The sequence below is a fragment of the Lepisosteus platostomus genome, chromosome 22 (assembly GCF_059453375.1).
Source record: "Lepisosteus platostomus isolate fLepPlt1 chromosome 22, fLepPlt1.hap1, whole genome shotgun sequence".
NCBI lineage: Eukaryota > Metazoa > Chordata > Actinopteri > Semionotiformes > Lepisosteidae > Lepisosteus > Lepisosteus platostomus.
Genome location: NC_142632.1, coordinates 8616598 through 8629927, shown reverse-complemented (window position 1 = coordinate 8629927; position 13330 = coordinate 8616598). Strand labels below are relative to the sequence as shown.

Below are 13330 nucleotides of genomic sequence, written 5' to 3'. Positions count from 1 at the left end.
ATCTCTCCTGGAAAAAATAAATAAATACCGCACAGCGGTCACTGGTTAGGCCAGAGGACGTGGGCAGAAACAAAGAAAGCGAAAGTGAGCAAATGAAATACTGCTGCCGGTACGAACGAGCCCCGCTAACCCTGCCCCTGGAGGAGTGTAGGCCGCATCCCCGGCCTCGCGGCGAGACCGGTCCCCTGGGCGACCCACCACATGCTGGGGTTTCGAGTCTCCTTCTCGGCCCTTGCTCCCGCGCCTTGCTGCTCGGTTCGTTTTTCGGCAGCGGTTCCCCCCCCCCAGCACGCAAAAAGCCCGGCCCCCAGAACCAGTGCCCCCCCAGCCACCCAGGGATGAACTAGGAAAATCCCTTAGGAAAAGGAATGTCTTTGTGCAGGATCATCCACGGCCACACCCAACGCGACCAGATTGATAATAATAAAGGCCATTCGGCTGGATTTCTCGTATAGCACATGGGAGTCGTGAGCTTTGAGAAGATTCCCGTTTGGGAAGTGGGTAAATCCCGGGGCATTGTAGGCCAGACGCAGCCTGATGCCTTAAACTCCCAGAATGGACCACAAACACACAAGGGTTCAGGAATGCTGGGCCAGCACTGTAGAAGAACAGAGCAGGGGAAAAAAAAAGGCGATCAGCGACCCCAGCGTGTGTCAGAGACTTTCAATGGCTGTACGCATCCCTCTCGGGAGCTACCGGTCGGAGGGATGGCAGTGCTGAGCCAGACAGATGGGAAATTCTTATGGAATTGCGTTTTCCCAGCTCACATCTCTGGCATGCTGCTGGCTTGCGTCAAAGCGGCGGTAAAGACAGGCTGTGCTCTCTTCGGCACGCCTCTTGGCAAGGAGAGGCAGGCTCTTGGCAGGCCCTCCGCCTGGGCCTTCCACGGGTCAGACGCTCAGCGCTGGCCGGGCTGGGCGCCGCCGTGCCATCAGCCAGAGCTCAGGTCACGCCACAGCACGCAGACGGCACAACCCCCCCCCCGCTCGCCTCACGCCAAATCAAACCCCGTCTCCCGAGCAACCAGACAGCGGGCAGACTGCATGGCCAGGGCCCTGCCCGTAGAGACAGGATAAGCAATCCCATCATGCTCTGCCAGTAGGGCAGACAGGCCGTGCAGCTAGACGCCCTGCACTGCGTGTCGGCAGTGGATCATGCGGGAACTCACACTGCCAGGGTCCACAGCATCAGCAGCATCTGACCCTGGCCCACGGCGCCCATCCAGAGTCGAACATCTGACCCCACCTTAGGAGAGCTTAACCTGCCGCTTCTACACAGGATGAAAAGCTACTGAACTGCCCAGCCATAAATGGCAGAGAGATTCCACTTGCTAATCCCAATGTTCCTAGTTCAAAGTGCAGGACATCCAGTCCAAACGAGCTGCAGCAATTACTCATGGCCATGTTTATCGTGCCTGCAATGAAGACGCCCATCCCCAGAATGCACAGCGGTGCCTGACCCTGAGCGTCAGGAATCCACTGAGGATCCCCAGTCTTGGCCCTCCTGGTGCTCGTGAGAAGGGAAACTGTCACGCCACCTCCTTGTGACTGAGCTATTGACTCGCCTAACTAGACACATGGCCATGATGCTCCCAGCCTGAAAGGCCGCAGATCTCCAGCAGAACGGAATTGGACAGGCGACCCCCCATTCCACCAGAGTATGGAATCTGAAAACAGCTGGAAAACCCAGCCTGATCAAACGATTCCTCCAACTGATCAGTAAAGCAAGAGCTCAGCTGGACCAAGACCCTGAAGTCTACACTCCCTTGACTGGGAAGTTCTGCGTAAATCCCAGGCAGGACAAGGGTCCGGATCTGAAGAGGAGGAACACTATGAACGGAGAAGAGGGCAGCCACACAGACACTCCCTGTTCAAACTAGACACACGATTCCTCCTTACCCAGCCAGAAATCCAGCCCACAGCGCACACACATGTGCAAGTGATAAAACGCCAAGTGCACACAATGCTAGGGGAGGGACCACATCCATTGTGTCGGTCAGAATGGACACAATCCTCAACTCGCTTAGGATCTGCAAACACGAGGATCTGTATGTCTCGAGCTTGGAGGGTATTTTGTTTCTTCATCCAACAGCTCCTGCCAGGGTCTAGAAGCCACTTCAGAAAGAAAGCGTCTTGCATTTGTACAGCACTTTTAATCCCGAAGGATCTCAGAGCGCTTCACAAAAAGACAGAACCCACTTGATCGCCCATCCTCCTTCCTGAGTGAAGAGGTCAGCCTGGAGAAAAAGTGGCGGCTCTGTGGCTCTGGATCTGCGCCTGTGGCTGGAAGGTTGCCGGTTCAAATCCCGCGGCCAGCGAGGGATCCTACTCCGTTGGGCCCCTGAGCAAGGCCCTTAACCCCAGCTGCTCCAGGGGCGCTGTATAAATGGCTGACCCTGCGCTCTGACCCCCAGCTTCTCTTCCTGTCTGTGTGTCTCATGGTATGCGAAAAGACCAATTCCTAATGCAAGAAATTGTATATGGCCAATAAAGTGATCTTATCTTCCCCGATATGGTCAGGCTTCTAAGAACCTCAGATAAAGCTGCCAATATAAACCATCAATTTTGCATTACAAACAAAATGCTTGGACGTGCGAGAGGGGATCACCAGTGGCCGATAATCTCTGGGCTGGAGAAGAAATACGCAACCGTCTGACTCGTGTTCTCCTGCAGGGAGTGCTTGGAACATCACCACAGCAACTGGGCAAGGAATGAGCTACGACCCTTCAGGCCTGCAGCTCGCAGACAAAGACAAAGGCGCTCTGAGCACCGGCGGCTGAACGTCACCATTTTCAAAAGCAGTTTCTGGTAAGCCCGGGGTTCAGAAAAATCTCACTGTATGGTAGGATCGACAGAAGGCAACTGGAAAACCATTTGGTTATAATTTGTGCAAATTGGCATGAGTTAGAAAAGAACATAAAGGTTAGAAACAAGTGTAGAAACAGCTTGTTTCATTCTGCTCATGGGTCCAATTCAACCATTTCTTGAAAGATCCCAATCAATGACCTTTGCCCACTCAGCTGGGATACCTGTTTTACATACCCACAATCCTTTGTGTGAAGAAGAGCCTCCCGTTTTCAGTCCTGAATATTTGTACACCCAAGGATGACAGGACAGAACAGATAACCAGACACTTGGGCAGGAGAACGTTTTGCACAGGGAATCCAAGTTTGGTCAGACCAAATCATCCGTCAACTCCCCAGATCCCAGATCCCAGCCCCCGGACAAGCCCACTGCGCTTCACGGCGGCAGGTGTCCACCCTCCATTCCTTCTTAAATCTCTAGTCAAATAACTTCTCCAGTGACAGGCAGGAGCAGCTGCAGGACAATGGCCGGACCTACAGAGACAGACTCGACGACAGGCCGGTCTCTAAGGCAACCACCAGCTACAGCTCCATCCCGAGTGGGGAACATTCCGGAACCAGGCAAAGAGACTGGGTCAGACCTGACCAGAGGAAGACTGTTCACTCACACCGCGAGCTCAGGAAAACAAGTCCTGTAGGGCATTCTGGGGCTTTGAAAAAACATATTTCTTGACACACGCTGCTGGAAAGCACTAAAAACACAACAGTGGTCAGGGTCAAAGCTAAAGACCCAGAAGTAAGAACTGTTTATTAATCACAGGGACAGACAGAACTCCAACTGTCCATATTTACTCGCTCTTGCTGCTGTTGCAGAAGAGCAAAAGGCCAACACGTTCCAGCCTGAATGAGTACCACAGTAGTGACGATGATGATGATCCAGGAAATATCTCTGGGCAGAGAGCTGGAGGGATCTCTGGGCTGCGGAAATAAAGGGGTTCATCAACATCTGTGCACCTGACTTCTTAGCAGAGCCCTTGGTCTGATACAGAGACACTAGGAGGAGACCAGAAAGCAGTCCTTCTGCACATCACTGAATTTACTTAACAATACTGGCAAGACTTTGACTTTCTGTATATAAAACATGCCGATTCTTGGCTATCCCACTGGCTATCCATCATCTCCCAGGACTTCCATGTAAGGCAGTAAGTGCCAGTGAGCACAGGTCCCCTGATGTGCCTTCTTTGGACAAACACAGCAGAGAGCTTAGATCAGATGAAGCCAAGGCTACCCTTGCCTATGTATGGATCGCCAGTGCAGTTCAGTTCGGAATCTCTTCTTTTTCCGTTTTGTATTCAGAACTGCACAGTGCTAATCAGCTCAGCTCTCGGCTACAAGCCCTGCTCTCCAGGAACGCCCCGTGTGCGAAAGCCCCGTCTCCCTTGATTCGCTGAAAGCTCCCCAGTGCCTCACAGGACAGCAAACAGCAACTGGAGGAGCTCACAGGACCCGTCCACCCACACTGCACCCTCATTGGATAAGAGGCGCCATTGGGGGCGGGCCAGCGACATGCATGGGCTGGACCACCGACGCGTGGTCTATAGGGAACATCAGATATCAACAGCTTTTACTCCGGGAAGGTGGACCGATACTGCAAAGCAGCCTGATGCATTTCAGGATCTGACAAACTTCAGGCTCGTATACAACTACTCTTTGGGTGAATCAGTTTTCATTCATTTTAAATTGCTCGAAAACTGAACAAAATACCTTTCCTGCCCCCACCCCCACCCCCCTGAACATTGGTAGCCTCCTTTGAGTTTTACCATAGGATCCCTAACAACGCAAGTGTTAAAACAGAAGCACAAAGCAGCAGGACTGTAAGCCTCCATTACACCTCCTCCCCCTCCGACACGGCACCACCACAACAAGCAGCGAAGAGCTCCTATTTAAATAATTCCAAGACAGGGCAGGAGCCAAGAATGCCGGAGGTGAAAATGAAGCCGCTTCTGCAGTTCCAAAAAGACAAAAGTTGTCATTTTGTAAATTGGCAAGGCTGAGCCAACTCCCAACACAACATATTTAAATACTCCTTTGCACACCTGGCATGCACATTCACTTAGAAAAAAAAAGACCAGAAACAACGCATCGCCTGATCTTGGCTCCTATAGAACCTGCTGTTTGTCAGACTCGAAACAGTTCGAGCTGCTGGGTGCTGGGAGTTTTGTCGGCTTCCCTGGAATGCCTTTAACACAGAGCTTTGGGGACGGGAGTTTACTGTACTCGTACTCTATTTTTATCCTGCGCAGAAGAGAGCTCCGGGATGAATTACGATGTGTAAAAATCACAACATACCCAGTGCCCCTCTGACACTCTTTAGAAACAAGGCCTAGAAGCTACAGGCCGATCCAGCAGCCTTTCAGAAAGTTTTTTTGGAAAAATAACATCTTTGAATTCCAGATTGCTTCTTTTAACCACATCCATGTGGATGGGGCCTGCACACGTTATCATAAAAACTGCCAATAAAGAAGAATTATTGTCACCACTGCCCTGTATTTGCTTTGCCTTCAAAGCTTATCACCACGCAGTTTGATAACAGGTATTATTGCCTGCAATCTGCCTCAGGATGACAGACAAGAGTCAGAGGGGTGTGTGTGCCTGCCGGCATCAGCTGACAGGCCCCTGAATGAGGCCATTCACCAGACAATAACGCACAGACCTCCAGCCAAGGAAGAGGGCTTCTCTGCATTATCCTACAGACCGGGTATCAAATTCAGGGCAGACAAACTGGGCCGTTTGTCTTAAATTTCTCCCCATTGACCGAACATCACAAAATCCCAAACCAACCTCGCTGTCTGCTACCCTGACGTTACAGATGCTTTGATGCCTTTTTCCTGCATGTCCTGAAGTGGCTCCGGAATTTCACTTAAGATGTAGACAGCACTGACACCCCTGTTAAAACTATTATTCGCTTGAAGGCAAGACTGTCTTTTCTTTTTTTTTTTTTAATGAGAGATGCTGCTCTGAGCAGCAGCTCTTAAGAAAGGCAGAGGGCTGGTCAACTGCCGCCCCCCCCAACCAAGACAAAGGAAAAAGAGAGCACAGCCGCAGAGTCTCCGAGGTCAGGGGGGGGAGAGAGCGGCTCCGCCCTGATTTTCAGGGGGTCTTTCCTCCGGATGCGATCTGCCTCAGCGTGCAGCAACCAGTCACCCCCACGCTCGGCATCCGATTTGCAGCTCCTCTTCGGAGCAGCCAATTGCGTAGCGGCATTTGCGTTTTCACCTCTGGTTTTCTCAAACAAAAACAGCTCTAACAGAGCCGTGCGCTGGTGGTTAAGCAGCTCTTCGGCACAGCTGCCCCTCCGTTACCGATGCAATGTGGCATTTTTTTTCCCCCCGAGGAAAACCGTACACAACGGGAACGAGACTGCACCAAAAAACCTGTAGGAGCTCCAGGCCTTCCTTTGTTCGGCTCTGTGTATCTGTTCAGTGCCACGCAAGCCAGAAATTAATTAGAAGCACAGCTCGCCTGCAGAGCACACCCTCTGCCTGCACGGAGAGGACTCGGAGGGGGGGGGTAGGAGAGACAGCGGTCGGGTCAGTTTATGACAGTTGTCCCGGGATCGTAAAACGGAGCCAGTCCGCGCCCCTCGCACAGGGAACAGCTGGGACCGTCAGCTGACTAGGGCAGGCACACCAGGGCCAGGAGACAGCCAGGGATCCACCCGGATCGCAGAAGAGGACGAAGAGCGCGCCAGCGCCCACGAGCTGCAGGCCAGCTCTGTCCCAATCACCCCTCAGCCATCGGGAAACTGCTCTCCTGCAGAGCCAAAGAGACCAGCGAGGAAAAGCCCTTGCATGTCAACACAATCATATTTTTAAAATATATCACAAACCACTGAGGAGGGCTGCTGAAAATGCATTCCACTCAGTGACGGGCACAAAAACACTCGGCAAATGGCAACAAAGGAAGAGCATCAGAGCTGTGTGTTGGATACAGGGTTAGTTTCAATTGGAAAATCCAGTAAGAAAATCCTACACACAGATTGTTTTATAGACACCTTAGAGCAGAATATGTTCTTTGGGAAACTCTGGCCATGGGCTGAAATTTACTTTATATTTTCTATTTACCGTGAGGAGAGGATAATGGCTGTGGCCTGTCAAGACTAAGCTCAAACACGCACGCACACACGCGCACACGCGCACACACACAACAAGCTCAGCGCTGGAGCCGCGCCCAGGTGTGCCAAGGTGACAGCAGCGCAGATCTGCCCTGAACGGTGCCAACCAGGAGGAATGAGGACAATCGGAGCACGACACCCATCCCTGCCCGGGCGCTGAAGACCCCTCCAGCTCTCTGCCAACGCGCACAGAGACAGCCGACACCTGGCACATCACAAGCCAGTGTCACACACAGGCAGAAGCAGACCGCTAACCCAAGCCATAGGGGGAGAAATTCAGAGCGGTGGCTCTGTGGCTCAGGATCTGCACCTGTGGCTGGGAGGTTGCCGGTTCAAATCCCGCGGCCGGCAGAGGAATCCTACTCCGTTGGGCCCCTGAGCAAGGCCCTTCACCCCAACTGCTCCAGGGGTGCTGTATAAATGGCTGACCCTGCGCTCTGACCCCCAGCTTCTCTCCCTGTCTGTGTGTCTCATGGAGAGCAAGCTGGGGTCTGCGAAAAGACAAATTCCTAATGCAAGAAATTGTATATGGCCAATAAAGTGATGTTGTTATGCTATATATTGTACAGATTCATGTAAAGACCTGGATACGTATAGACTGTATATGTGCACACGCAGTACATACTGCTGCCCGCTCCTGGCAGAAACAAACGTTAAATGTTTTCAGGTCTGTTTTATTTCGCCTCACAGCTTCAAAACACTTAGGGCAAGGAGTGACTTTGTCTCCTGTGGGAACATTACTGGTAAAGTTTAAGCAAAACACGAGGTGTTGAAAAATAGTTCATTAAAGCTCACTCCTCCATGACACTTCTCCCGGATTTTTAGATACTCGATTATCCAAGCAGGCAGTAGGGAATTAACCAGTTTAGATACAGGCTGCCAGTACACATGTGTGCACAGCTATCCTGGATTCCAATAGCAAATTCTCAGTGCTACTTGGGGGTGGGGGGTGGGGGTTAAAATTATCCCACTGTTTTTTGGGAACATAACCTTCCAAACGCTCTAGAGGCACGGACTGACGTCTGGAGTCCATTACAGTGTTCGGGCTCGATGGAGACTCGGCTTTAGGAGGTGAAACCAGAGTCCTTTCATGACACAAAAAAACCCCACTAGCCAACAGCGGTGACGGGCCCAACTCACAGGGCTGCGCCGTCTTCTTAAAGGGTCGTTGGCGAATCACCCCCCCCCCCCCAGCCTGAGGAATAACTGTATGGAGAAAAGGCAGCAGTGATTTCCGTTTCCCGCACGGCATGAATTGCTAGAGAACGGAAAGCCGAGCCTTTGAGTTATAATAATAATAATAATCATCATCATATTTATGGTACGTGGGAGAGATTATTTCTATTTAAAATATATACAAGCACATTAACCTCTCTTCACACAGGACTGAGCTAGTAAAATATTGCACTGCGGTAGAAGAGGCCGTCGCTTCGCTGACCTGCGCGTCAGCAGAAGCATCTGCCCGGCTCGGTTCACTCAGTACCGGCTCCGATACCGGCGAGACTCCCGGCCCGCAGTCCGGCCTCACCCGGGCTCGGACTGCTACTGTAGCACTCCGGGGTCATAACATCTATTTTTCTCCGAAAACAGGAGATTTTTCCAACAAAGTTGCAGGTAGTTTACATTCCTACAGCCCTATAAGACGAACATTAAAACTACACAGACATTTTTATGGCAATGAATGTGCCACAAAAAAAATCTTATTTCTGACCAAAACCACATTATTCATTTTCACCGCGAGAAGATATTTTTGACGAAACCTGCTTTAACTCAAAATCGATTCATATACTTCGGTATTTTATTTTTAAACTATCTGGGTACAACTACATAGATTAAATAATAGATTATTCGTGAAATGAGTCCCTAAATGGAGGACAAATTCAGATCTGCCCAGTCTTAATTCCTTTACTTTTCACAGCAGAGAAAGTCTTTTGAAATCCTCTCAATTTGAAGCCCGTTATTAAAAACGAATTTATCCTCGTAGGCCTAATTCACAATTATTTCCTTCTCATCCGTGCTTGTATAATAATCACAAAACCAAATATCAGTGTAGTAAAATCAAAGCACCCGTCATGTACTGGTTGACTGCGAGCTGAACTGTACCGGACAACATTAAGAACTGGGCCCGGCCGTGACGTCGCGGATCCGGGCGAAACCTCATCGTCGGGCCGCCCTGAGGCGCAAGGCGGCTGCGGGAGAAAGGAGTTATTCCGACGTCGCTTTCCCCTTGTGAATCACACTTTACTCATTTATAAGTTTATTTTTGCGAAGTTTCCACACCCCGGAGTTCGTGGTCCGGCGCGTCCACGTTCCCTCTGCCCGTTTTTTTTCTCCCCACAACCTTTTCCCTGCCGCCGTGCCCGTAGGGTCCTTATCGATTGGTGTTACTTCAGATCGATTAGGACATAAAATCACCTCCCGCGGCTACATGAAGGGACAGGCGAAAATCTCCAGGTTCCCACAGAGTAAGAAACTGCGAATCCCAATGGTCAGAAACGAAGTCATACAGTTGCTCTGCGCGTAGGGCCGAAAAATGGTATTTCTGAGACCTACAGACGATTTGCATTTATGACACTACACCAATATAAACTCTCACACAGGGACACTTAAGCTACGCCGTCAGAGCTGTATTGCAGAGCACACCGCGGCCTTTACAAGCCATCTCCTTTACATAAAAACTCACGTTTTAAAAGGTGCGTTTTCTAAATCAAACAGACGGCAACCTCCACTTCATTTCGTGAAGTTAAAACCGACACACAACCATCACTCCTGCATGTTCAAGTGGCCGGACCTCCTGGACTGCCGGCTAAAGAAAGTAGGGGGTGGGGGTAAAATGATCAATTTAAAAGGCGACCTTTTTTAAAAAAAACAATTGCCTACGAATTGCAACGAAGAGTCCGGTTGCTGTAACCGTGTACAAAGGTTAAAACCCCTCTCTGCGCGTCTGTCAGTCAAACGTGTGCCGCCCGAAGCCTATCTGGATAATTGCTTGCCTGCACTGTGGCTCGACCGCACTACCAGTAGGATTTAATTACTTTTGTCAATTTGATCCATCAGATCGCCACTGCCAGACCCGATAGTTCAGCTGAAAATCCCCCCCCCCACATAGTAAGAAAACGGTAAACACTGTAAACATAACTGTAAAAAACAGTCTCAGGCCATTAGGCCTACGAATGAAAGATTCTTAACACTTGCTCCAGTACTTTAAAAAATGCTCGCTCGCCTCTCACATGGTCAGCGCAGCAAGCGACTTTGAGCCCCGTCTCAAGTCACAAGTCGAGGGGGCTTTGAGATCGCACACCTGCGTGGCTCCCATTGGGAAGGGGAGTGTAAGGGATCTCGGCAAAGCGGAGGGAGAAAATCCACAGACTGGGGGGGAGAAAAGCACATCGCTTCCCCCCCCCCCGCACCGCGAAGTGGGCAGCGGCGAAAGTTGCGTGTGAGCGCCGCCGAGGCGAGCTCCGTGGCCGCTCGCTTACCTTCCTGTGTCTCTCTTTCAGAGGCAGCGCCGGCCACTGCATCTCCTGCAGGAACTCCTGCCAGTGTTTCTGGTCCTGGTCGGACGAGACGAAGACAATCTCCAGCTTGTCTCTGTGCTCCGAGGAGGTTTTGAACTTGCTGTAGAAGTCGCCGAGGCTGGCGTTGAACTGCTTGCAGGGGCCGTTCAGGCTGCAGCCGAAATACAGCCCGACGAGCGACAGCTTGCTGCCCAGCGCCTGCACGTCCACCTCGGCTTTCTCGCCGTTGACGAGCCGCTCCCCGAGCAGATTCACCAGGAACTCCGACATCGCGTCTCCTCCCCGGGCGGATTCCCCGATATTCCTCGTGCGTTGGAGCCCCCCCCCCTCCCCCAAAAAATAAAAATGTGAGGCGCTTGTGCGAAACCCAGACGCCCGCTCGCCTTGTTTCCCCTAAACGCGGAGCTCCCAGACCGCCCGCCCGGCTGCCTCGTCCGTCGCTGTCTGTTGAGGAATGCAACTGCACTAGTTGTTCAGCTCGGCTACAGCGCGGTTGGGCGGCTCTGCAGCGCCACCTAGTGCTCCGGCAAGGGAAACGACAATTGAAAAAGTCCGCAAACTTGGGATAGCTCACCCTGGTATCCTAACGCCGTCCAAAGACATGCCGCCTGGGTCAATTCACTCATCTGGTTTTCAATATTAACGGAGCGGGCGGAGCGGTGGCTCTGTGGCTCAGGATCTGCGCTTGCAGCTGGAAGGTTGCCGGTTCAAATCCCGCAGCCAGCAGAGGAATCCTACTCCGTTGGGCCCCTGAGCAAGGCCCTTCACCCCAGCTGCTCCAGGGGCGCTGTACAATGGCTGACCCTGTGCTCTGACCCCCAGCTTCTCTCCCTGTCTGTGTGTCTCATGGAGAGCAAGCTGGGGTATGCAAAAAGATAATTCCTAATGCAAGAAATTGTATAGGGCTAATAAAGCAACATTATGATATTATTATTATTAGACATTTGTAGTGCTTTTCCTTAGGCCTTTTACAGTTTGTTCCAGAGCGCGTTCACCTCGGTGGGCACGGTCACTTGTAAGTCAGCGCAGAGCCTGGTTACAGGTGTTTGCATACAGCAGGCACACAGGCAAGGCTACAGACAAGAGGAGCGGCCATGCAGCCAGTACAGAGAGTGAGGAGGGGCTTGACCCCAGGACCACGGCCAGCTGCTTCTTGGCATCAGCCAAGGTATCGTCCTCGACAGGCTGGATAGCTTGTTCCACGCCCCCGCCCCTCTTTGTGTCTCCCGTTCTTGGTTTTGATGTGCTTGCATGTAGTGCCCTCTGCTTCATATGTCACCGTCCGGTCTGAAGGGGGTCGCTGGGTTGACTCTGTGGGGGAACTCCGAGAGTTTTGAGGGCCCGTATCAGGTTTCCGAGCCCCAGACGGACAAGGTGCCAGCTCCTTCAGCCTGTCAGTGCGGGACAGTCCCTTGAGCTCCGGATCGGAACCCGGGTGTGTCACGCCCTCTGCAGCCAGAGGGCGCTCCTTCTCTGTCCTGTCCCTAGTTTCCGGTCTGCTGTCCTTCCGGTCCCTCTCTTTCCCTTGGGCTTTATTTTTCCGGGTCTTGCATTCTGTCCTCGCTCAGCATTGACGTTCAGATGTCCTGAGACCCGCCTAGCACCAGGGCGCCCCACGTCCGCTCCCTGAGGGCATAGGTTTCTATACGGCATTCCTGAACTCTTTGCACTAATGAGCCCGGGCCTTTTTCCCGTCTCGCCGCTACGCATATGGGTCTTTTTCCGCTCTCCTGCTCCCCACGGTTAGTCCCTTTGGACGTCCGTGACAGGGTGCTCTTCACCGGACTGGTCAAGGAGCAGCAACATGCTTCCAACACCCTGATCACAGGACCTGCAGATGAAATAGACACACATGTGGAAACCAAGGTGATCATTGGCATATATTCTGAAACTGCCCTAAAATAAGGCTTTTCTGGAAGGAGTTACATGAGGGCCTGGAAACTATACTTGAAAGGAATGTGCCCTTTACATTTGAGGCTTTATATTTTGCTAAACTGGATTTTGTTTGGAAGGGAAGTGATGAAACTTTGTTTGGAATCCTTATATCAGCAGGGAAGAAGGCTATAACCAGAACATGGCTTCTCTACCAACAATAAATGATTGGATTGAATTAATAAAGGAAATATATATATATATATAATGGAAAAAATAACATTTTCACTAAAATGACAAATGAAAAAAAATGTCAAATATTGGTCTAGATGGGTTCAGTACATTAAACCTTTAAGGTCAGATTTTGTTGAGATACAAAATAACTGCAATTTAATACGATACATTTCTATAGTCTTCTCCCTTTTCATATTTATAAATGTACACATCTTCCTTCTTTTGAATGGATATAATTTTGTTAAAAACTTATATAATTGTAAAACAAATAGGAGAACAAAGAGGAATTTGTGCCTGTGATGTAAGGCTGAATAATGGTTGTTCATATGTCAAATGGTTTTGTTTTGTTCTCTAAAATTATTTTTTTTTAAAAAAGAAGTAGACACACATGTAACTACCTTTCTCCCCCCTTCCTTTCAAAGTGTAACCCGCACAGCTAATGAAAACACTAATGGATGCTGAAACTGAGTCAGGGGCAGACCGACAGCTTAAGTTACATGTCACCCTGCAGCACATAACTGGCAGCCCACTGGAGCTCAGCAGGGGTGAGCCTGGTCAGTACCTGGATGGGAGTCCTCCTGGGAAAAACTAAGGCTGCTGCTGGAAGAGGTGTTAGTGGGGCCAGCAGGGGGCGCTCACCCTGCAGTCTGTGTGGGTCCTAATGGCCCAGTATAGTGACAGGGACACTATACTGTAAACGGTATAATCCTCCTCATAATCCCCCTCTAT

At 50.8% G+C, this 13330-nt stretch overlaps 1 protein-coding gene across 1 annotated transcript in view; it reads right to left on the bottom strand.

The window, feature by feature from the left end:
• The window catches only part of nxn (nucleoredoxin), a 60552-nt gene extending 49187 nt beyond the window's left edge, over window positions 1–11365 (bottom strand). The window contains exon 1 of the mRNA XM_088616147.1: window positions 10457–11365. Coding sequence (XP_088472273.1) covers window positions 10457–10765 — 309 coding nt within the window. The 5' untranslated portion in view covers window positions 10766–11365. The remainder of the gene's footprint in view (window positions 1–10456) is intronic.
• Window positions 11366–13330: the final 1965 nt, after the last annotated feature.